We start from the raw sequence: 26021 nt of genomic DNA, 5'->3' as shown, positions 1-26021 counted from the left end.
AAGTACCCTCCGGCATCGGTTCCGGCATCGGTTCCGACGTCGGTCCGGTTGCGACTCAAACTCGGGGATGGGGACGGCGTCGGCCAGGGGCACAGCCGACACCAGAAGCGTCGTCGTTGGGGTCGGTGCAGGTCGAGTGAGATCAACCAGCGTCAAACCGGATCCAGGACTGCCCAAATAGGAGGCGTAAAGCATTTTAAAATTTTGTGACTTGGGCAGGAGACGCTCTGGCTCCCGGAAAGGGTGGGAGGCACGGAGTCGACCCTGAAGCAGGCACTGGAGACGGAGCCTTCGAGCAACGATTCTCTGAGTCCCGCATCGCGCCAGCCAACCGACGGGGAGAAGGTGAAGAGCAATAATTCTTGTGCTTTGACTTACCTGAGGACCTCAACATCATGGAGTGCGTTGAGGAGTGGCAGCTCCGCGAACAGCCTCGTGACTTTCCTCTTGAATCAGACCTGGAGCACCCCGGAGCCAACCGCTGGGCCCCCATCAACTTTCAGGACTGCTTCAGAAAAGTCTTCCGATGCATGCCCCGGCAGTCGGAGCACAACTTCAGGTCAAGCTCGCGCTCCAGACACCACAAGCAAACGAGGTGCGGATCGGTCACCGATATCATCTTGTGACAAGATCCTCAGGGCTTGAAGCCGGTCCGAAGTTGGGACATCCTTCACGCACCAGGAGTCCAAGACTCAAAAAAGACGTTGACAAAAGTTGCAAAAAGCTAGCCTAAAAATAGGCTAAGGGGTAGACCTTTCCAGATCTTCCCTAGGCTGGCGCTAAAAGAAGAAAGAACTTACGTCAGCGTGCAGGGGCGGCGTCAAAGTAGACACCGTGACATCATCCTGGTGACCACGACACTGACGACGGAGTGGACAGACGCCACCTATCGACGCATAGGGGTATTGTAAAGAAAAATCTCCGGATCCAGACTGACGCCTGGGGGAAATTCTAAGGTAAGGAATCTACAACTAACCGTCTCTATCAGATATTGGTCTTCCTTTGGACACACAGATACCTACTTGGTAGGCACTAGTGAAATCCTCTGAAGCGGATTGTCTGATGTGGGAGTTAAACAGTAAAACAATCAGCCCTTTTGAAGAGGGCATAAAAAAGATTAGATGTCGAGGATCACATAAACGAGATCATCAGGATGACCATGAAAACCTGAAGTGAAAGTAAAACCTACCTGTGTGGTAGCTTTTGGGGTGTGTAAAGCGAGGTGAACATGCAAGTGCTGTTCAGAAGTTTCAGTGCCCTACCCTGTGGACACAACATCCCATGAATACTGGAAAAACAGGGACTTGGATATGCATGTGTTATAATTTGATCAGAATTCTAAGCAAAAATGTTCCTCTACTTCCCAGTGGACTAAACAAAATAAGCGAACAATTCAGACTATTCTGCACCTTAGAATGAAAGGTAAAGGCATAAAATAGAAGAGCACACGCACAAAATATAGTTACTGCATTTACTTTTTTTTTTTATTAATCACTTCCGTTGAGAGTTTCTTCCTGCATCACAGTCAGTTCCTTCTGTTTTTATTCTTTTTTGTTATCTTGGTAAAATAAATAGAGGCAATTGATATCTAGGTAGCACGCTCCTCGGTCGAGCTTTGGTTAACAATTCATGATTGGATGTCCGCGAAATCTGTGGCAGTCGAGAACACACCGAGGCACAGGACGTCATGCTCACCCCAGGAGGTTCTTTCCTCTAGTCCGCAAAAGCAACCCCCCCCTCCCGCCTTGTGACGTCAACAGTTCATTATTTCTTTTAAACGAAAAAAAATGATCATTTGCAGTTAACCTTTCTAAACTCCTCGCTAGGCATTAAACTGCAGTAGAGTAGATTGTTAAAACTATAATCCAAGACGGTGCTTTCTCGCCCAATATCACCACTCTACCCACTCCTCCCCCCCCCAATCCCGCCTGCCTCCGCCTAAAAAATAATGCCACAACATGTATCTTAGAAGCTAGTCCGTAGTGAACTGATCATTTCATCAAATCAGCCCCACCCTTATCGCAATCTCCATTAATAATCTCTAAACAAAGCAGAACATTCAGCTGTTGTTTGCCACAGAGAGGAGCGCGCTGCTGCTACAGGCAGGATAGTCTGTGAGGGCTTCCACTTGGCATGAGGTGGCGACGAGGCTGGAGGCAAACACTGGAGGTCGATGCAACTGAGTGTTCCCTTTAACAGCAGACACGGCTGGAGGCGAAGGCCTATGTGGTCAGAATTACTTCCGTTGGTCACCAAGTCGAAGTTTGAAGTTGAGTTTGTGAACTCACATGACTTGCCTATTTTTTCCTTATCAATGAATCAGTGGCGTAGAACCCTGAGAGATAGACGTGGCCTGTTCAGGTGTTACTTGTTCACCCCGCAAAGGGTACTAGTACTCATAGGCTTACGTCTGAGAAATAATTCTTCCACGGTGGAGACACAGGATGCAAGACATGCAAAGCTGTAGTCGGGTTAGTGCCCCTGAGCGATTGGCAGTAACATGGTAGTTAACTGACTGACTTCTGCCTTACAAAGACCCGCCTTCCAAAGACCCACTGTCCTCCTCCCGGCTGGTATTCCTTCGATTACTGCTGTGGGAAACTTCCTCCAAAAGTTAATTTAATATTTGGTGGTAGAAGAGGTAATGCGAAATATTATATTAGTTTACAAACTGGGACTGGTCTGTCTTATCACCAGGGCCTCCAAACAAATTTCTGAGTGGCCTTCCATCAAGCATCTGGCTAGTCCGCTGCAGCTCAAGTGTCCTTACATTTCTACTTTTAACGACTTCAACATCTGCAAGTGTGGTGTACTGACGTTCCACTCCTCTCTTCCTATGCAGGGGTGGTGGGGAAAAGCATTGATTTTAGGCTATCAGAGGGTGTGCAGAGACAATACCCATCTTGGAGCTATCACAAGGTATTTTAGCTAGACTGGGCGGCTAGCTCGCACTGATGCGGTCACAATGCAGCGAACAGCAACTTTTCACGAGTTACATTGATTCTGAGTCAGAGATCCTATCCCTACTGTATGTCACAAAAAAAGCACAAAGAAAGAACACCCAGCCAGGCCTTCTGAACCACAAGGAGACGAGCAATCAGTGTTTTAAGAAAGCATCTATTTATGAGCCCACTGGAAGCCAGAGAAGCACACCAGCAGATCCCCAGTGGCAAAAAGGCTAGTCCTCAACAACTGGGCAGGAGCAATGCCACAAAACACACAATTCACGGGCTGACCACTGCTACTGGATTCTCGTCAGCTATCTATTCTAGGCATCATGACATCAGGAGAGCAGACACTGCAGATGGCAGAGATATGCTTAAAAAAATCAGCAGAGTGTGATTTTACCCAAATTAACAGAGATCAGTGTTTACAAAAACAAGTGGGAAGTAAGGCTTTGTGATCGCCCTATGGTAAAAGGCATTTCATTTGTGTCAGGATTAACCCATAATTTCACAGCATGTTTTGGGTCGCATCTGTAGACTCATATGTATTCAATGATACATCAGGCCTATACCTGGTGACAGGTGTGCCAATTGTGGGTCATGGCATGGTTGGCACTTTAAGTCTTGCTTGCTAGAATGTAGCATGGAAATGGCTTCAACCATAAAGCATTGCAGGGGTGTGGCTGTTCACTTTACCATGTATTTCATCCACTTATGCATGCTAGCTATCATACGCAGTACCTCAGCTCAGGTTCAGATCTCACCATCAGTACTCATCGGCCCAAGGACGTGCCAGCATGAACCTCATCCCTAGGTCTCCCTGTTGCTTCACTTCTGCTCTAAATATCATTTGAAGATGCAATTTAGTCTCGGTTCTCACTGCGAAGGCACACAACTGATGCACCTCAACCCTTCATCTCAATGTCTCTGGAGGAGCTACTCAGCCTCAGCTCTCACCATTGGTGCAACTTAGCACTGGACTATTAGGACTGAGCACCTTACCCCATATCTGACCACAGTCAGTGGAGTTGATCACCACACTTCACTGTCAGTGCACTTCAGCCCTAAATCTTATCACTAGTACTCCTCAGCTGTCCATCTCACCACAATCAGCCTTTTGTCCATGTCTCACCACGAGTACTAGACCTTCCTGATTTCACCTCCAGGGGGGTCTCTAGCCCAGATTTTGTCGTCAGCACACCTCTGAATTTCAGAATCTTTTACCCCAGATCACAGTGACTTTAAACTAATGCCTGGATCCCTCTACCAGTACACCATTGCCTAGATATTACAACTTGTCCACCTTAGGCCCAGCTATCAACACTGCTGCATCTCTCTTTCTGAGGAGGTCATAGAGGCCTCTTGGTTTGAACGAAAGTTGCATCAAGAGAGAAAATGGGGCAACATACTATCCCCAAATATTGGCCCACAAGAGTAACCAACATTTCGCATTCTATCCTTCTCCCTCGAGACTTTTTACTGTGGCAATGAGCAACTGCTGGTTCCTGCCCTTATTTTTTAACAGAATGCTCTATCGAACCCTTGGGAACAGCTGTAATGTATATACGTTCCAAACCTTTAAGGCGGGGTCTGGATGTGGACCTGCAAAGTATATTTACTACACTTGAGATGCCCTGCTTAATGTCTGTTACAGATTCACATGTCTTGCATACTCTGGCCAATTCGTGGAGCCAGGGGTGGGGTGGATGCACACACAGGTGCTTCTCTGTGCTAGAAGAGGTTGATTAGAATGCGGAGGAGGCATAGGGATTTAAGGGGGATGGGGGGTGACAGTCCATGCCGTGTCCCAGAAGAGTGTCTGCAGCATCCTTGGAACGGGGAACACCTCTCTAGCGTGCACCATAACACACAATGTCTTCGGCCCGCAGAGGAGTTGGGAGGGCATTAGGGGGGTCAGTCTCTGCCAGGGCACACAACTCGGTGTTCAATTCTCCAGCGGGCCTAGCTGTGTCCTAATGACCAAGTGTCCACACTACCACCTACAGTAGCCTCGAAATCCATTCTTCCATCTAAAATCTACACTCCCTGAAAGAAAATAAAAATCATTTTGTGATCCCAACCTTGTGAGCGTGAGTTCGAGCTCTAGAGTAGGAGCAGCCATCATTTAAAAGCAAAATAAAGGGGTGAGTGTGTTTTGGGGAGTCGGGGACTGTGGCACCGTTTTGCCGCGCTTTAGAGACCGTCCACCGCAAAGTGACGAGGTGGGGGTAGAGGATCAGGGTGCAAGGAGCAGCAGCAAGTATCCGCACATTCAGGGCTGTCGTTCCACGCTGCGGGTCGGCGCCTGGGCCTCTGGCACGCTGGATTCCGGGCGCAGCTCCTCCCGCGCCGTCACCCATGCCTTTGGCCCCTGCTATCTGGCACGCTTCTCCGCAGAGTAAATGGACATGTAGTAGTCATTGCTGCCGACGGCCAAGTGGGGCTGTGGAGAGAAGATGGAAAAAATGAAGACAACTGTGGAGAAAAGATACAAACTGGTCAAGGATGTAAAGAGAGTGATGAGGGCTGTGGAGAGACGTAGAGAGAAAATAGGTGTGATGGGGCAACTGAGCGAATTTAGACAGATGTGGAAGGACGAGTGTTATAAATGAAGGTTGGTAGAAAGGAGAATGGAATGCAGGAGGGGGATGGTGCAGTCCTAAGTTGGGAGAATAGGAGCTAGAGTTATCACAGTGAATAGATTAACTTGGGTAACTTGCTGAAATAAGAATAGATTACACCAAAGATTAAAGAGCAAAGAGGGCTCTATGGTGGAGACAGTTAAGATGGCTGTAGAGGTCTTTGAAGAGGGTGAGGGATGCTTCGGAGATGAAAGGGGTTTAGATGGATGTGAGGGAACTTGAACAAAAACACACATCTTTCGTGCAAACACGTTTTAAGTCAATGCCTGGTGCGACACTTTAGTTAGATTCTCTCTTGCACCTTTCCAAACAATTTTGCAATCCTTTGGTTCGCACAACTGTTTGAAACTAAAGGGGCTTGGATTGAAGACTCAATCGTAAAAACCCATCAAACAAATTATTGATTAGTATACGTTTCCATTCTTACTCTGTAGGAAAAAGTAAAGCTCACCATATGAGTTGTGTAAGAACAGTCTTTCTGGTGGTAGTCTAAAAGTAATTTTGAGTTACAAACAGGTGGTTTAACTCAGTGGATAACGGTTATTGTCACCCAGTGTAAAAACTCATTCCATCTCCGAAAAAGAGGCCCTCCTCTCCCTCACTGAGTGTATGGACACTATAACTAATGTCTGAGATCCCTTTAGAGGGATATGGAGAGGATGTGGCCTATCGGCTAGGGCAGTCGACTTAGGAGCTGGGGAACCGGGTTAAAGTCTCGGCAGGGACGCTTAACATTCTGTGATAATCACTTAATCTCCCTGTGCCTAAAAATAAATAAATGAATGTGTCCGCCTGTAACGTGTGCTCATGTAAAGCGCTCTGATACCTTCAGGTCTAGTTCGTGCTATATAAAACTTCACCCAAAAAAAAATGTAAGTATAGTTCATGCAGGCGACCTTATAAAACCTAGATGAACAAGTTACTTACCTTTGGTAACACTGTTTCTGGTAGATACTCTATCGAACCATAGATTGCTCACTTTTTAAATATTTCCCCGGGCATCAGACTGGATCTAGAAACGTTTGAGCAGTTCCTCAGTACACCTGTAGACGACGCTGTGCAGCACCACACTAACGCTGTTCTGATCCAAAAATAGCTTGTGGAGTCAATATTGGTGCCAATTCTGGGGGCTGACATAAATTGCTTTTGAGGCAGTCCACACTCCCAGAAGCAAAGCCCCAACAGCAAATTGGTATCGGTCAGTGTGTAGATTCCTATATTTGGGATCTTTTTAGCAGGAGAGTTTGAGTCACAGAACGGGGAGAATGGCAGAGCCGGTGAGGAATCTGTGGTTAAAGTTTCTACCAGAAAGAGCAGTACCAAAGGTAAGTAACTTCTTCTTCTGAGAGAGATTTCTAACAGCAGACTCCTCACTTTTTTAATAGATACCAAAGCAATATCTATTCGGAGGTATGTCTACAATCGACTCAAACCATGAAGTCCTGTAAGACCAAGCAGGCGAAATACCCCTTTGTGCGAACCTCGGTGTCCAGAAAGTAGTGCTTTGTGAACATGTGGAAGGATGCTCATATAGCCTCCATGCAAATGTTCAGAAAGTTCACGTTCCGAATGCAGTGGTAGCAGCCTTGGGTCAGGTATAAAGACCCCTTTAAACTTCTGGGACCACTTCTTGGCCAATGTGTGGCAGATCTTTATGCAGAGCACCAAATCAAAAGAGATGGTCTTTTTTGCAAAACTTTTCCCTCCTTTACTCGGCAAACCCCACAAAAGAAGATTGTCTACTAGGTGTTCTCTGGTACAATCGATGTAACAGCTCAGTATTCTTTTGGGGTTTAGGTGATGGTGTCTCTCCTTCTTAGAGGGGTGAAGAAGAGCATTGAATGTCGGTAAGGTGATGGTTTGACTGAATTGGAACAGCATCACTACTTTGGGAAGAAAGGATGCCCGTGTTCGCAGAACCTGTTTGTGTGGGAAGAAGATGGTATACGACCGGTTGACCCAGAGTTTGGAGCTCTCTCACCCGCCATGCTGATGTTGTCTCTTGAGGGTGAAAGGTTGTAATGGAAAGCTGTTTAAAAGGCTCAAAGGGAGTACACATCAAATGTGTGAGGACAAGGCTAGGATCCCTCTGCAGCATGACAAAAAGAGAAGGAGTAAACACATGTTTGAGCCTTTTCAATCACCAAAACAGGTGATTTAAACAGAAAGAGCTGGTCTGGCAACCGCAAAAAGATCAAAAGAGCAGAATAGTACCTTATGACTGTGTCAACAGCAACATCTTGCCGGGATAGGTAGAGAACACACATCAAAACTTCTGACAATCTGGCCTGGAGGGTGTCTATCTGTTGTGTGCCGCATAAGACCACAACTTTGTCCGAATAACAGGCTTATACAGTTTTTGTGAGGGATGCTTCGCTGCCAAGATGACAACAACCAATTCAGAAAAATGTCAAAGGTGTTCAGCTATCACAGCTCAATCTCTAAGCATGTAGGTGGAGATTGCGTTGAGTTATGTGCAGGACCATGCCCAGTTGCTGCAACAGCAGATCCTCATGGAGGGCTAGCCCTGGAGAAGAGGACAGTTGCTCATGCCTAGGAGCTCTGAATATAATACTCTCCGTGACCAATTCAGGGCCACAAGGATGACTTGGGTACAGTCGTCCTGACCTTCTTCAGAACTCTGGGCAGGAGAGGTAAGGTCTGGAAGGCATATGGGACTCCTGAGTCCAAACATAAGTGGAACATGTCTCGAGAGAATGACGCCTAGGAAACTCCAAATCATAGGACTGCTGATATTGCGCGTTCTCTGCAGTGGTGAAGAGATCGAGGCAAGGTATTCCCCATATGTGGAAAAGGCCTTGCACCACCTCCAGTTGTAACTGCCACTCGTGACACGCTAGAACAAGACGCCTGAGTTTGTCCGCTCTGGTGTTCAAAGATACTGCCAAATGGTTCACCACCAGGAAGCTTCCTTGATGGTACAGCCACATCCAGAGGCGCAGAGCCCTCGGTTACAGGATACATGACTCTACCACGCCTGGTTTATTGTACATAAGTCCAGGTGGTGAACTCCGCTCCCGGAGTTTTCCGCGCCTGCGATGCAGAGTTATTTTCCTCGCTAGCACTCCCCCACATCAAGATGCCGAGCGCAAGCAAGGAAAATCAACCTCCCGGCAAGATTTTCGCTTGCACTCCCCAACACCAAGTTGGCAATCGCGAGCAAGAAATATCCACCTCCCATTGAGATTTCTCAATGCGGGCAGTCGTATTTCTCAATGCTGGCGGTTGCGGGTGGTCGCGGCTTCTTGCATTGAGAAACATTCTGTTTGAGTTAAGAAAGTTGCAGTCCGGGTTGAAAATCTACTCGAGAGGCAGAAAAGAAGCAGTGCCCTCTTGCGCTGTGCATGATGCTGTTCGCGTTGATTTTCCAGCACAGGACAAACACTTGGCGCTAAAAATTAACGTGAACAGACATTACCAAGCGCATTCCACCGCTTGCAGAACTCCGCGTAGCACAGTGGAGTTTTTAGGTCACTTTGCAGAGTTCCGCGTAGCAGGACTTCGCGAACTCTGCCCAGGCTTAGTTGTAAACCCATGGTGGTGGTGTGGTCTGTGTGCAACTCCACCAGTCTTTCCTTGATGGAGGGCAGGAAGGCTTTCAACACCAAGTGGAAGGTCCTCAGCTCCAGAAGGCTGATGTGGAGCTGGGCCTCGACTAGAGACCAGCCCTCTGATCTCCACCTGTCCCAGATAACGGTCCCAACTCAGAAATGATGCATCTGTCAACACTGTCAGCTCTGGGAGGGGTACAGAGAGCGATCTGCCACTGACCCAATTGTGGCCGAGCAACCAACACGGCAGGTATTTTTCAGTGTCCTCTGAGATCAGGACATGGTTGAAGAGATCCCCTTGATGTTGGGCCCACTGAGACTTCAGATCCACTACAGAGCCCCCATTTGCCACCTGGCGGGCTTGACCAACAAGATGTAGGAGGACATCAGTTCCAGCAGCCTTAGAGTCGACCTCACTGAAATGCAGGACAGAGGCTCAAAGATCGGGATCATAGCCTTAATGTACTGGACTCTCCTTCAAAAGGGAAAGGCAGGAAAATGGACCATTTCCAGAATGGCTCCAATGAAAGGGAGCGTCTGAGAAGGATTCAGGTTTGGCGTTGGCAATTTGATAGTGAACCCAAAGGATGTCAGGAGGTTCGAGGTAGTCTGGGGAAGGGTGACAACGGCCTAGGGCGAGCCTGCCTTTAGCAGCCAGTCATCAAGGTAGGGGGAAGACTGGGACCGCTGACTTTTGAAGATGTGCTGCCACCACCTCCATTACTTGGGGAACACCCAAAAAGCGCTGGTGAGACCAAAGGGGAGCACAGAAAGCTGAATATGAATCTGTCCCACCATGAACTACAGATGGCACCTGTAGGCCTACAAGATGGCAATGTGAAAATAAGCGTCCTGCAGGTCCAATGCTACCTAGTCTCTAGGGCATATAGGACGTGAGCCAGAGTGAACATCTTAAATGTGTCCTTCCAAAGGAAGATGTTGACAAGGCACAGGTCTAAAATGGAACAAATGCGTCCGTTACCAGGAAGTAGCAAGAGTAACAACCATGACCCACTTCTGGCAGTGGCACCCTCCCTATGACTCATTCTGCCATAGGAGCTTGCATTTTCTGCAGCAAGAGCAACAGATGTTCCTCCATCAGTCACTCTGGGGATGGTGGAAGCTGCGGCGGGGTGTCCAGAAATGGTAAGGTGCAACCCAGATGAATAATTTGAAAGACCTTCTTGTCCGCAGTAATCACCTGCCACCTTAGTAAAAAACAAATAGGCCTGGATTTGCCAATGCTGTTTGTGACACCTTTTTGGACATTGTATGGAAATGCTCATTATTTAGATGCGGGCGCCCTCTCAATAGCTCTTTAGGAAAAGATGGACAGATGGTCCTCTGTCAGCCATTCCGAGGATGGTGGAAGGTGCAGCAGAGTGCCCAAGAAGGGTACAGCATACCCATCTGTACAATTTGCAGGGCCCATCTGCCTAATATTATGGCCTGCCAAACTGGTAAAAGTTGCTGGATCCTGCCTTCAACCGGGTAGCTGTGCTCCAGTAAGGGCACGCTAAAGGGTTTGGCAGTAGGGGGTAGAGGGGGCGATGGGAGACGGACTGATGCACTGTCAGTCCCTGACTGCGGGATCAGTGGTGCTAAGGCCTCGGCCACAAAAGGGCTGGGAATCCTGTTGAGGCTGAAGTAATTAAATGGGATGCCCCTGCCTGAACCATAGAAGGGTAAAAAAGGCTGGAGCTTTTGGCAGGGTGGGGCTGGACAGACAAGCCAAAGGAGTGTGCCGTGGCCCTGCTTTCTTTGAGACGCTCCTGAGCAGCATCTGCATTGCCCCAAAGAGCGAGTCTAATCAAAGGGCATGTCCATAATGGATGATTGGATATTGCCAGAGAAAACCGTAGATCACAAACAGGCACCATATTCGATACGGATGCTAGTGCAAATGGCACAACCAATGGAATCTGTGGTAGCTAGGTCACAATGGATGGTAAACTTTGCAGCGTTGTGACCATTTTGGCTTGAGCTAGTATGGGACACAGGTTTTCTGGGAACCCTGTGAGAACTTGAACTACAGAGTTCCATAGAGCATGGGAATAGTGGCCTAAAAGGCAGCAGGCTTTGGCTGACCTCAGAGCCCCCTCTTCCCAAAGATCTCTACCCTCTTAGGCTCCCTATTCGGAGGAATAGTCATGATGCATTTGAGTTTGTCCTGCTAGTGGAAGCTTGCATCAGCAGGTTGTCTGGAGACGGGTGATGAATCAGAAAAACAGGGTCACCGGGGGCAGGGTAATGGCACTGTGCAATCTGGCAAATCACTGGAGGACCAAAGCAAAGCTTGGCCCAGGTTTCCAAAAGAGTGTCAGTGAGGGCCTCATTAAAGGGTAGAAAGAGCTCAGAATTGGTCTGCTCTGGCTGGAGAACCTCTGTTGAGTTTAATTAATAAGGGAACCCAATTGTAATGGTCAGGGACCTAGGGTAGTAGTACGTTACAATTACAAAATAGTCCCTGACAGGGGCGATTCACACAGAAAACAATGAATATAGGCCTGAAATCAGTGCTATATTAAAGCTGTCCAGCCTGACAGTAAATGTAATAAAGTATCAAATCACATAAAACACAAGAATAAAGTGGGACACAATCCTGCGTCCAACGCAACATATATAACAAAGACACAAAGGAACAGAAATTCTCAAATTCAGAAAAAGACTCAGGCAGGACAAAACATGCTTGTAACTTGTATAAAGAAATGCAACAAGCAAACAATATGTAGAGACACCGTTACACATCAGTAATTAATTCAATTGCATTTACGATGCATATAAGGTCGAAGACGTTTCGATCCCATGGAAACAATATTGGGATAATCTTCAGGACATAAAAATTACATGCCCGAGAGCAGGGGGCAAAGGCAATTGCGAAAATGCCAGGAAATGATTACTGCGGTCGCACGGAGGTACGTTAGTTCACTCAAGCGTCTTGGCGCATAGCATTTCCAATTTGGAAATATATGAAATGTGCTGTGAGTCTCGCAACAATGATGCGAGTACTCCTGAGCCGGTACAATGACCTGTGTGTCCTTTGGTATTCCGGTGTGCTCGGGGTAGCACGTTTGTTTTGAACTCCAAGGTGGGGGAGCTGGAGGCAGAGAACATATGACCATTAAGAAGGAGGCACTTTCTTCAGTGGCAGAGCCTGGAGAAGAGACTAGGATAGAATTGGAAGAGTCATCAAGGTCACTGGCATCCTCGAAATCCTCACACCAGTTGTCTTTGTGGTAGGGTTCCCAAAACTCTTCTCCCACGTCATAGTCACAGACTGCCCTGAATAGGGAATGCAATTTATAAGGTTTATTCCATGGAACCAGGACGCTGGGAGGCTCTGGTGGAGTGGGCAATGGCTTGATGGTCACTCAGTGTGCGCTGCCTCAGTAGAGGTTGGGACGCGTCAACTATGTGGAGAGCACAATGGGTAGTACCTTGTTTCCCGAGTCGATGGAGTCGACATTGGCGTTGATGTTCCGGGCACTGGTGTTGAATGTGGAGTTGGAGGTAGAGTCCTCAAAGGCGCAAGCAGGGGCCTGGTGGTGGCTCACAGGGTTCAATTGGCGAAGAGAGCAAACCCGCCAGCAGTATCCCAGATGGAGAGACTCAGCGGCATGGGTCCCGTAAGTGCAGCAAAGGGCTTTGGAAGAGATCTGAAAAGTCTGAGAATGGACTCATGCAACATTTATATCTGCCTCTGTGTAGAAGCCAGGCCTGGAAACTCGGGTTGTGCTGGAACAAATTGCAGGATTGGATACAATGTCAACTAACTTTGGGGGCATGAGGACAAACTCACACTTTCTCAAGAGTATAAAAGTGGTAGCCTGACAAACATCCAAAACGGCCACAGCGTGCACCAGCGCAGTAGTAGCAGCTTTGCCCTGGTGGAATGAACGCTCAAGCCATTTGGGGGCTGCTTCTTGGCTAGCTCATAACAGATCGTACTGCATAACAATCCACTGAGAGATAGTTATCCACTGCTTTGTCCTTTTTATCACCATAAAAATTGACAAAAAGTGATCCCTGTTGTGATCTATAAAGAAACTAAGATCCCACTTAGGGTGTAGGCAGTTGAGCTGTTATTCCTCTTTGTGGGGTGAGGTGAGGTGGAGCATAGAAAGCCGGCAAAGTAATGGATTGTCCTATGTCAAAGGGCGTGACTACATTCGGCAGGAATGCCACTTTTGTCTGGAGAACCATCCTGTCCGGGAAGAATGAAGTGTATGGCTGTTGTACAGACAAAGCCTGAAGTTCGCTTACTTGCCTGGCAGATATTATGGCGATGAGGAATGCCATCTTGATGCTCATTAGGTGGAGAGGACAGCTGTGCATCGGTTCAAAGGGACTGCACTTCAGGTAGAGGACCATATTAAGGTCTCACTGCGGCCTCACAAAAGGTGTTGACAGGAACATGTAGAGCAGCCCTTTTAAGAAACACATCAATACATGTGATTTAAAAACAGGGGGCTGATCTGGAAAACACAGGAAGGCTGAAAGATAACCCTTAATGCTTTCAAGAACAAGGCCTTGTTGGGCTAATGAGAGACAAAACAAGAACATTAGACAAATTTGTGTTCAAGTGTTAGATGTTACGGAACCAACACTGAACCACACACTTCTCCTAGCTTCCTGCATAAACAGTTTTGATAGATGGATTACTGGCTGCCACAAAGGCGTCCAATCACTTTGGGGCAAAGTTCGAAAGTCATCAATTGTTACCGTTCAATCTTCAACCCTGGAGGTGTAAGTTGTGCAAGCTCAGGTGCAGAACCCGGACCTGCTGCTGCAACAGGATGTCCTCCTGATAAGGCAGCAGGATCAGATGACAAATGCTCTTGGACAGAATGTCCGAGTACCACAATCTCCTCGCCCAGGTGGTGCCACTAGGAGGACTTTGACCTGGTCTTTCTCTTTCAGTATTCTGGGCAAGGGAGGTAGGGGCAAGCAGCTACACATAAGTCCCAAGCCCCAGTTCAGGTGAAAGTTGTCTCGGGCCAGGCCGAGAACCTCCTTAGGAATTCCAAAGCGCAAAAATGTTTTAACAATGCTCGTTCTCTGCGTGGCCAATAAACTGAGCCAGGGTTCTCCCCACTGCTGGAATATGCCCTGTGCCACATCTGAGTACAACTGCCATTTGTGATCCAGCATTCACTGTAGGCTGAGTTTGTCGGCCCTGGCATTTAAAAAACCCGCCAGGTGTTGGGCAACTAGGGAGATGCAATGAGTGCTCAGACATTTGTTGAGACAATGAGCCTTTTGGCACAGAACCAATGACTCCATGCCACTCTGTTGCAGTACCACATGGTGACTATGTTGTCCGCTAGCACCTGCACCTATTCCCTTTTGATGGCAGGGAAGAATGCCTTCAGCACCAAGCAAATTGCTTGCAACTCCAGAAAGTTGACAAGGAGGTGAGTCTCTGCCATATACCACAGTCCTCTGATCTCTCCCACAGGACCTCCCCAACCCAGCAAAGATGCAACTGTTATGACAGTTCGCTCAGGGTGGTCTAAGGAGAGGGGGCTACCACTGGCCCATTAAGCAGCCAGGACTGCAAGTTTTGCACAATCTTCTAAACACCTGGATGGATTTTGACAGGTCTCCTTGGTACTAAGACTTCAGATTACACATCAAAGCTCACATGTGCCATCTGGTGTGTTCTACAAGCAGGATGCAGGAGGCCAAGAAGCCCAGAGGGGAAGGGTTGAAACATCGGGATGATGGCCCCTATATTGTGGACTCATTGAGCTAGAGAGAGAGCTCGGAAGAACATTGTATCTAGGATGGCAATGATGAAGGGGAGCCATTGTGAAGAATTCAGCTGCGACTTCGGCATGCTGATGGAGAAACCCAACAATGTCAACAGGTCGACTGTCTTCTGGTAGGGGCATATGACTGTTAGAGGCGAACCTGCCTTCAGTAACCAGTCTTCCAACTTCCATAGATGGGCTGCAACCACCACCACACCTTTGTGAATGCCTTGGGTGTACTGGTAAGGCCAGTAGGGAACACAGAGACTTGAAAGGGCTCTTGGTCTACTTGAAACCGCAGGTAACGTCTGTGGAATTGCAGAATGATAATGTGAAAGCAGGTGATCTGCAAATCCAAAGCCACCATCTAGTCTCCTGGCTCCAAACAGACAGGACTTCGGCCAGAGTGAGCATAATAAATTTGTCTTTCCTGGGGAAGAAGTTCAGAGAGCGAAGATCAATGATGTGGCGAAGGCCACCCTTCTTTTTCGGCACTGGAAAGAACAGGGATAACAGCCAGTTCTGATCTCCGATTCCATCAACTTCTCTATTGCACCCTTGGCCAAGAGAGCCTGAACCTCTCCACGGAATATGGACAAGTGGTCTCCCGTGAGGTGCTGGAGGCTCCGAGAGACAGGACAGAAAGGGTAGGGAGTAATTGTGTTTCACGATTTGGGGCATCCATTAGTCGGATGGGATGCTCCCACACTTAGGGAGGTAAAAGGTGATACGTCCTCCCACCAGGAGATCGTGAGTGCAGAGGACAATTTGAAGCAGTTTTGTGGCAGCTGTGGGAAGAGAGGCTGGGGTTTGGGTAGAGCGTTGCCCCTGGGTACCTAAACACTGTTGGTCTGAACCCCAACCTCTACCTCGAAAGGACTGAGAGGTCTGTTGTTGCTAAGGCCTATACTGGCGCTACCTCTGCTGGTATCCCTTTCTGTAGCCTTGAAAGGGGCAAAATTGATGGGGAGGGGTGTTGAGGTGTGGGGTTGAAGCACAACGCTGGTATCAACTACTCCTCCCTGATATTCGGTCAAGTCCAGGCCTGGATAAATGGAATACGTTGTCGCATCCTGACCATCCGTGAGCATGAGTCGCTGTAGAACTGGACAGATGTTATCTGGGATAGCTGGCAAGTTACTTGCCACTCAGTCCCACAGTACATGCAAGTATCAGTCCAGAAGGCAAGATGTACTCATGGACGTGCAAAGCAGGTAGGAGACAACATCCACTTTGCGATTCTCACCATTCACTTTGATTCCCTATTGGGTGGTGTTGTTGGAAAGGCATTTGGATCGAGGCGACTTGTGAACAACCTGCACCACAAGTAGGATGTACCACGAAGTAGGATGCTGGATAGAAAATCTGGATCTAGGGAGCAGGCCTTGAGGCATTGCTACTTGCCTATTAGTTGGCGGGCAAGTTGCTGACTTTGCCCAGGAGCCCACTAGGACATCTATGAGGGCATCATTAAAAGTTCCTGGTTTGTTTGCCTAGAGTTAAGCACCTCAGATAAGAGATTTGTTTTACCTCTGCAGTAGGCAGAGTGAGGTCCAACACTTCTGGCCCTCTCCAGGTGAATGTTGTGAAGGAGGCAGACTCCTCTGTCGTGACAGTTGGGTTTGGGGAGAATAAACATGTGCCTGGTAAGGTACCCGCAAGGGTTTTATTTTTAGGCTCAATGTTACAGCATCAAAAGGTCTATATCACTAGAACTCTTAAACTGAGAATATCAGTGGCTGTCGTTGTTGTTGTTACACCAAAACATTTATGAATAAACCTCAAAAGCTACCACACTAGCTCTGAGGAATCTAAACAATTCAGAAATCGTTGTATAGAAGTCACACAGTGTAATCTGTTTTATAAGGGTCATCTATACCATATTAACCCTTCGTCCTGATGATGGTCTTGGGATAATACCACATAAGACCGAAACGTCGACATACCAGTCCATGTCTGCATTTACTTCCATCTGATTTACTGGTTATTCCAACAAGAAGTCACATTTACTTAATATACAGACTGGATTTTTTATCTTTTGTATTAATGGAATGAATGTCCGTTTCCTTATACCTAAGATCTGGTAACAATTCAGTTGATTGTGTACCCTTACAATTTTATTCAAAGTTATAAATAATAAGTTTCTTTGAAATATGAACTTTTGTGTTGCTTCTCATTTCTGAATTGTTTTGATTCCTCAGAGCTAGTGTGGTAGCTTTTGAGGTTTATTCATCAATTTTTTGGTGTAACAACAACAACAACAGCCACTGATATTCTCAGTTTAAGAGTTCAGTGATATAGACCTTTTGATGCTGTAACATTGAGCCTAAAAATAAAACCCTTGCTGGTACCATTTCCCCATACATATTGTTTGCCCGAGCCCGCAAGGGTATATTGGGTTCCCCACCCCTCCTTACTATTATTGGTAAGGTACCCAGCACACTGCAAATCCAGAAAAAGGATATCATCATCATCGACCTTTTGATGTGATGTTTTGGGGTCAGAGTAGGCGTATAGGTGATTGGGCTGTGACCTGGTGGGAGGAGGATTTTGACCTTCAGAGTCTGATAAAAGTATTAGCTCAGAGTGTGTCATTGGTGATGTCAGAGCCAGCGTTGGGGGTACAGCATTGGCTGCGGCGCCAAAACTGAATTCAGTGGGGAGGGCCTCAAAGAGAGGTAGAGTGGTGCATACGGTGACGAATCTGTTGGTGGTAACCCGACTTGGATCCTTAGGGACAGAGGGTGCCCCAGAGGTATCTGGTGGGACACCAAAGATGATGTTCAAGGCCTGCTTGGGCTCACGAACCTGTTGCGTTGTCGTCGATGGCCCAGGGAAGTCAGAACGCATCGGAACAAGTGTTAGGAATTGGGTCTGAAAGTAGGGACCGGCTTTGTGGCCTGGCAGTGCCACGGACATCGCGGGACTCTAAGTGGGGGACATGGTAGAACCTTTATTTGACTTCTAGTTTTTTTACTCTTCTTAGACTTACCTGAACTGTGTGACTTTGAATTTGATAAGTCACAAGCGCACATCCACACCTTTGACTTCAAGCCACACAACGCTACCTACCAACATGCAAGAGAATTGATATTTAAAGTTCCTGGTTCCCGTCCGGCACCTGAGAAAATTCACAAATTTAGGACGCTTTGGTTAGAAGCCTCTATCTTTGGTTAGAAGCCTCTATCTTTGGTTAGAAGCCTTTATCAGAAAAAAGGGTTGCGGTACCGCAGGTAGGTAACTTGTTAGTTTAGTGGATTAAGCATCTGATGCAACAGCGGTGTGTTATAACTTCAGGTCAGATGTTTCAAGTTCAGTAAGGTAACTTCGCTTGTTGCACCTGCTACAGAAATATGTGTTTGTGTGTAGCATAAATGCCACTGACTAGTTCTGTGAACTAGTGTGTTTGCCTAATAAGCACGATATCTGATATCTTATTTCGAATGGAACGGGTAAACTGTTTCATGCGGCAAGCTCTCAATAAAGTAGATCTGAATATTTGTATCCTACACACAGACCTGAGTGGTTGGATAGGTTGGGTTTCATTGTATCTCATTAGGTACAGTGGTTTATGAAAGTGCTTGGGATATTCAAGCTATTGTGGGAGCACTGTGGATGTTTCAGTAGTGGGTCAGTTGTGCATGCTGCAGGTCATCCTTTGCCCGCCGTGTTAAATGAGCAAATAAACAAGCTCTAGAATGCGCAGACGCGTCAATTTGAGGACATGCAAGGGTCTTGTTAAAGGCTCGTCCCTAGCCACAAAAAACTTTTTTAAACCGCAAGTGCACTTTATTTTTCTCTAAGAACCGCTAGATGGCAGAAGTATGCTAAGAACATGAATCAATAACCCACTCCTGCTACAAAAGCAGCTACTTCACCACACCGGAATCAAGTCAAAACAGTTCTAGGCACCGTAAAACTGTACAATCGGAATTCAAAAATGGACGATTAGAAATTGGCAGCAGTTTAATGTCAAATAAATTAGTTATTTCTAATGCGTCCATATGCTAAGAATGTAAGCCGACTTTTTTAGGTCTCGCCTAGACGAAAGCAAAAGCGAAGCTTTTGCTGTCTAGGGAGACTACTTATGTCGCCACTTTCCAGGGATTCCGGGGAATGTAGACAGCAGACTGTGACGAGCTTGTCCTCCTGGCGATTGTATCTCGTGAGCGCGCACGTCGCGTCGCCGTCCCTGCTATTCCCATGCACAGAAAGGCTCCCGCACGCATGCGCACATACACACACTGCATACACACACACACACACGCACCCCCCTTTAACAGACACACGCGCAGACAGACACACGCACGCACAGACACACTACAACAGACACACGCGCACACCCCACCCCCACTCACCCCTCCTCCTCCGCAACACACTCACCTGTTCTGGCGGTGCTCGGCGTGCCTCTCGGGCGGCGGTTGCGCTTTGCGGGGCTCTCTCACCACATGAGAGCCCCGCCTTCTTCATGCGCCCGGCCGCTCTTCACCCGGTCCCCCATCTCGGGACCGGGACTCGATCAGGAGCCCTCGGGGCTCCTCGGACAGTGGCTTCTCTCTCACGCCGCGATGGGGGCGGGACTTCCGGTTGGGGCCGCGCTGCGATTGGCCGGCTGCCCAACCGCTTCCGGGTCGTCGCAGGCAGCGCGGCGGCCCGGCGGGAAGCGGGAACTTGTTGTTTCAGTGTTACTTATGGTTGTCCAGAGCAAACTCGCGTACTAAATATTTTTCGTCTGAACAGTATTTCTTCTCATTAAACCTACAATACTATCGGAACACATCAGGGGATATCGCATACCTTTCTTAAGAAGCAAAAAATAAAAAGCGATATAAGACATCACTAAGACAACTGTCGCAGCTACACCCCCGTGAAAGGGGGGGGGGGAGACTATGAAATGAAAGTTTAAGGTTGGTAAATTGTGGTCTGATTCATCCTGCTTTTAAAATTTCTCGGATAGCATAACGATTTTTTGTGTGCATCTTGCTGGTTCCTAGTATTTTAAGTAATTTGTTAGGAGATAGGGTGGGGAAGCATTTCGCATCCTGTTAGCCCTGTCTGCCGTTTGTGTGTAAATGTAGAAATATTATTCTGCAACCGTGCTAATGAGTCCTTTGTGGGGGCTAACAGACTTGCTTATTAGGATAGGGGTTTCAGTGGCGTGCGTATTTGGAATGGGAACAGTACAAATGCTAAAATGTGTGCATTACTGGCAAGTGACTGGCCATTGCTTCCACACTGTCTACATGTGTTTAATGGTTGCCTCGAATCGCTGCTGGGGAGCTTGGTGTGCTCTTCTGGCGCTGATACACGAGGAAGAGTCATGCAGATGAAAACCCATTCCATGACTAGCCATGAGAGTGGTCAGCAAGTGGAAGACAATCTGCAACAGTCGTTGGTGTTCCTGTGTGGTTTATTGCCCAGACCAGTGGCCTTATTAAGGCTGCAGCGTTAACAGCATAATTATGAATGTACTCTTATCGCCATTTGATTCAGTCGAATGCATGGCTTGCGGACTTCAACATCGTTTCTAGCTAAAACAGGACATTTTGCTGCAAACTCGTGCTACCACACAGTGGCAGGTCTTTACGAAAGCAAATAGTTTTTTAGTTCAATTGATTGCTGTATGCCTGTGTTGGACTGGTACTGATGAGGTGAACATGTTCAAACTGTATTAGTGTTAAAAATGCCACAAATGCTAAATAATACAGTTATGAAACCTGCTCCATAGTTTAGTCCTCTCATCCTGGCTAATTCCAGTGGCTCTGATACCATGTTGCTTTTCAGCTCTAAAGTGAGATACTCCATCGTCCGCTAGTTGGCTGTTTGATTTATCCTTTCTCTATAATGCGCTTTCGTACGCTTCTTATATTTTTCAATTTATTGCTCTAATTAAACTGCCACCATAAGTCTAAACAAGCATTTACAATGCAATAGGTCTCGCGTTTGGGAGCGATAAAGCTATTGGCATTGTAAATGACAATGCCTTTTATTTATGTTTTAAAAACCAACACATAAATAAAAGGCATTGCCATTTACAATGACAATAGCTCAAACTCATACAACTGCGAGACCTATTGCATTGCAAATGCTTGTTGTTCCTTGAGCCAACATTTTGGAAATCTACAATGATTCCATGAGGAAATCTAGGCGTAACTATGGATGTCAATATGTGTCTGATACCTTAAGAAAATGCCATGATGAAAAACGACTTTTAAAACGCACGTGCACTTGTATTGCACCAAAACCTGTCTCAGACAAGCAGGAATGGGAATCAGCAGCCAGCTCAAAGCTACACATTGGTTGGTATTCTAAATACAGGCTAACCCAAACAAGCATTAGCAAGATAATATGCCTCCCCTATGCAAGATCTATCGGCTTTGTAAAAAAAAAAAAAAAGGCCATGTTGTATAACAGTGCAGATGCGGTGCATTTTATAGTATGGTATGGCTTGTCTTTGTATGGTATCAATGTCATTTTATAGTATGGTATGGCTGGTCATTGTATAGTATTGTTTGGTATGGTTTGTCATTGTATAATATGGTATGGCCTGTAAGTGTATAGTATGATGGAGTCAGTGCGTATAACCATAAAGTCCCATAATTGAATCCTGATTGTTGCACAGGGAATTACAGATGTTTGTAATCTTAATGCTACGAGGTCCCAGCCTGTGACAGAAAGCTAATATGAATATGGAAGTAATTATTTTAAACTTGCATTACACACAGTATCAAATAGGCTGCCACAAATGCAGAAAAAAAAGATTTATGCTGAACATAAATAAAATAATGTGTATCCAAAATACAAAATCTGAAAGAAACAGGTTAGTATTAGATTCCTTACCTTAGAATATCCCCAGGCGTCAGTCTGGATCCGGAAACTTTTGCGTAGCAGTACCCCTGCGCGTCGGTAGGCGTCGTCTGCAGGCGTCTCCTGCGGCTCCGCGTCCGTCGTCGGCGTCGTGCGCCGTGATGACGTCGCTGGAGTATATAGACGCCGCCTCCGCGCGCTGACGTCAGTTCTTCTTTTTTCCGCGCCAGTTAGCGCAGATCCGAAGAGCAGTACTCCGGTCTTTGACCAAAGTTTTTTGAAATCTTTCTGTTACTCTTAAGGTGCCGGTAGGATGCCCGGTTTTAAGAACTGTGACGACTGTGACCGCACGATGTCGGTCACGGATCATCACCGACTCTGCCTCCGGTGCCTGGGCCCGGACCACGATGTGGACGCCTGCGTCGATTGCCGGGCCTTGACGACTAAAGCTAGACGGGAGCGGTCCCGCAAGCTACTCGAGCTCCGGGTGTCGGCCCCGCGTCGGGAGCGGTCCCGGTCCGGACGGAGGTCTAGGGAGCGATCGAGGGAGCGGTCGCGGAGCCGTCACGAGCGCTCCGGGAGTCGTCACCATTCCTCTGGTTCCTCAGGTAGGAAGCATAAGAAGTCGGGGCGTCGTCATCGTACCCCCGACTCCCCCCGACGCTCGCGCGATGCTGCCGGGGGTTCGGGTGGCCCCACCCCCGCGTGAGTCGCCGACACGGCCTGCTCCATACCCTGCAGTCCCTGGGCAGGGCGCGTCGCCCGAGGAGATTGAGACGTTCCTCATGGCCATGAGGGCACTGTCTCCTCCGACGGGGCCTACGGCGCCTGCGGGCCCGGTGGTCCCGTCCGGGGGTCCTAGCGGTTCGGGTGCTCCTGCCTCGACGCCGTCGGGTGCTCCGGCCCCGACGTCGCCGGCGGCTCCGGCCCCGGCGCCGCAGGGACATTCAGGGTCGACGCCGGCTGGTCAACCGGCCTCTCCGGCGCCGATTCCATCGGGGCAACCCACGGCGCCGCCCCCGCGCGGCGCCGGGTCTCCGGCGCCGGCCGGCGCCGGCTCCGGGCGGCGCCGCCCCCATTCCCTCTCCGACTCCGGCCGCGGAGTCGAACCGGCGTCGCCCGACGCCGAGTCCGACGCCGATGGGGCCTGTTGACCCCGGGGAGGCGGTCTACATTGTTGACTCCGAATATGGTGAGGATGTAGATTGCGGAGAGGAGTGGGAGGGGTCTGAGGACCCTCTGACCCGCGAGTGTCAGTACGATGTGGACTGGACAGGTGACTTGGGTGACGCCAGTGGTCTGGATGACTCCCCCAACCCTGGCTTTGTCTCGCCTCCTACCGTGGCTACGGAGGAGGGGGCAGCTTATTCAGTGGTGTTGATGAGGGCTGCCAAGGCCTTACACCTTGAGCTCCCCGTCGCGGCAGTGAGGACTAACATCCTCACTGAGGTACTCAAACCGCAGTCATGCCCACAGGAGCCACTGCTGCCGTTCAATGAGGCCTTAACTGACGTTCTTTTGGGCACGTGGTCCAGGCCCGCTTCAGGTTCGCCTGTTGATAGGAACGTGGCCAGACGCCACCGTCCGTGTACGGATGACCCGAAGTTCTTGTCCACCCATCCCACCCCTGAGAGCCTGGTGATCCAGGCCTCGACTTCCCAGACCGCATTCCCGTCGGCCTCGCCCGACCGGGAATCTAAGAGGTACGACCAGTATGGTAAGAAGGTCTTTTCGTCCCTGAGTCTGGGACTGCGGTCTTGAAACACCGCGTGCCTCTTGGGCCGCTACACCCACTCTCTGTGGGATACGGTTGCGGAACTGCTGCCTGAATGCCCGCAGGAGGTACGGGCTAAGCTCGGCAAGGCTATGATTGAAGGCCGAGACGCAGCAAGATACTCCATACGGTGTGGTCTTGATACGAACGACTCACTGGGCAGGGCGATGTCCACGACGGTGGCGATTCGTCGCCACGCCTGGCTGAGATCCGCCAATTTCTCGGCAGATGTCCAGTCTGCATTGATGGACATGCCGTTTGATGGCAGTCGCCTGTTTGGCGACAAAGCGGACCACGCGCTGGAACGCTTCAAGGACTCCAGGGTCACGGCCAAGTCCTTGGGTCTCTCGACCCAGCGCCAGCAGACGGGTTCGTTTCGCTCCTTTCGTGGCCACGGAAGGGGCGGTCCCACACGTGCTGCCAGCCACGCGCCGCAACAGACATCTCAACGCGGCGGCGGCCGTGGGAACCGCTGTGGTGGCGGTCGGGGACAGCGGCGAGGTCAGACAACACCTCCCCCCGCAGCGTCCGCCTCTAAATCCTCCTAGTCCGTGCTTTCAGGCCCATGTGACGCCGGTGGGCGGCAGGGTTCGCCATCACCTCTCCCACTGGCGCACGATAACATCGGACAGGTGGGTGCTGCAGCTCGTCCGAAGGGGCTACTACGTCCCCTTCGAGACCACTCCTCCAGCCATGCCACCGCAGAACCACCGTGTGTCGGGGGACCACTTGACTCTTCTGCAGGAGGAAGTTACGGCCCTCTTGGCCAAGGGGGCCATCGAGCGCGTTCCTGGGCCAGAAGTAGGGTGTGGTTGCTATTCCCACTACTTTCTGGTACCCAAGAAGGACAAAGGGGGCCTGCGTCCTATCTTGGACCTAAGGGACGTCAACGGCTTCCTCCGGAAGGAGAAGTTCAAGATGTTGACATTGGCTCAGGTCTTGGCTGCTCTAGACCCGCAAGACTGGATGGTAGCATTGGACTTGCAGGATGCGTATTTTCACATCCCCGTCCTGCCGGCCCACCGGCGTCACCTGCGGTTCACGGTAGGCCAGGAGCATTTTCAGTTTATCGTGCTCCCCTTCGGCCTTACCAGCGCCCCACGGGTGTTCACAAAGGTGATGGCGGTGGTCACAGCCCATCTGCGCAGATCAGGGGTTTCAGTCTTCCCCTATCTAGACAACTGGTTGTTGAAGGCGGGCTCGCCCCAGACAGTCGTCCACCACCTTCAGATGACGGCGGACCTCCTGCATGGGCTGGGGTTTTCCATCAATGTGCCGAAATCACACCTGTGTCCCTCCCAAAAGCTCCTTTTCATCGGAGCGGTTCTCGACTCGGCGCAGTTTCGGGTCTATCCACGGGAACGGCGGGTCCGGGATATACAGGCTTTGATTCCCATCTTCCAGCCGTTATCCCGGGTTTCGGTCAGGTTGACGCTGCGTCTGCTGGGGCTGATGGCTTCCTGCATCCTTCTGGTGCATCACGCCCGGTGGCGGATGCGGGCTCTGCAGTGGGACCTGAAGTTTCAGTGGGCCCAGCATCAGGGCAACTTGTCCGACCATTTCTGGATCTCGGAGGGCACTGCGAGACAACTGCAGTGGTGGCTTACGGACCGCGATTGGGTCAGCGGCAGATCCCTCTCCCTTCCCCAACCGGAGCACGTAGTTGTGACGGACGCGTCCTTCCAGGGCTGGGGAGGCCACTTGGGAGAGGCGGAGATCAGAGGCTTCTGGTCTCCGGCGGAGTCCCGGCTCCATATAAACCTGTTGGAGCTACGGGCGATTCGTCTGGCACTGAAGGCATTCCTCCCCTTTGTCAACGGGAGTGTAGTGCAGGTGTTCACGGACAACACCACCGCCATGTGGTACTGCAACAAACAAGGCGGGGTGGGGTCGTGGACCCTTTGCCAGGAGGCCCTGCGTCTCTGGCAATGGCTGGAACGTCAGGGCGTGACTCTGACGGTTCAACACCTGGCAGGTTCTCTGAACGCCAGGGCGGACGAACTCAGCCATCGGTGCTCGATGGATCACGAATGGCGTCTGAACTCGGACGTGGCGCAAGGCCTCTTTCTGCGATGGGGAGAGCCTTGGTTAGATCTATTCGCCACAGAAGAGAACGCGCAATGTCATCATTTCTGCGCGTTGGAGTTTCGAAGACGGCACTCGCACGGCGACGCCTTTCGGCGCGAGTGGAGTTGCGGTCTGTTATACGCCTTTCCGCGTATACCACTTCTGCCCAGAGTGCTGAAGAAGATCAGGCGCGACCGGGCCCAAGTCATCCTTGTGGCTCCGGACTGGGCTCGAAGATACTGGTATCCCGAGCTACTCGGCATGTCAGTCGGTCCCCCGATCCGCCTGCCCCTTCAGGAGGACCTTCTGTCGCAGCAGCAGGGGACGGTCCTCCACCCGAACCTGTCCAGCCTCCACCTCCATGCGTGGAGATTGAGCGGCGACAGTTGAGGCCATTCGACTTGCCTCCTGAAGTCTGTGATGTGATTCTGGCAGCCAGGCGTCCCTCCACGAAGTCGGTA

The 26021-nt window shown here is 49.4% G+C and overlaps 1 protein-coding gene across 2 annotated transcripts in view; it reads right to left on the bottom strand.

The window, feature by feature from the left end:
• Nucleotides 1-1462: 1462 nt before the first annotated feature.
• RPTOR (regulatory associated protein of MTOR complex 1) overlaps nucleotides 1463-26021 on the bottom strand; it is a 2181859-nt gene continuing 2157300 nt past the window's right edge. For both annotated transcript variants that reach the window (XM_078654105.1, XM_078654106.1), the window contains one exon: nucleotides 1463-5388. In XM_078654105.1, the coding sequence (XP_078510231.1) occupies nucleotides 5320-5388 (69 nt within the window). In that variant the 3' untranslated portion in view covers nucleotides 1463-5319. The remainder of the gene's footprint in view (nucleotides 5389-26021) is intronic.

The sequence above is a fragment of the Lissotriton helveticus genome, chromosome 7, assembly GCF_964261635.1.
Source record: "Lissotriton helveticus chromosome 7, aLisHel1.1, whole genome shotgun sequence".
Classification (NCBI taxonomy): Eukaryota; Metazoa; Chordata; class Amphibia; order Caudata; family Salamandridae; genus Lissotriton; species Lissotriton helveticus.
This window is presented reverse-complemented; position numbering and strand designations above follow the sequence as displayed.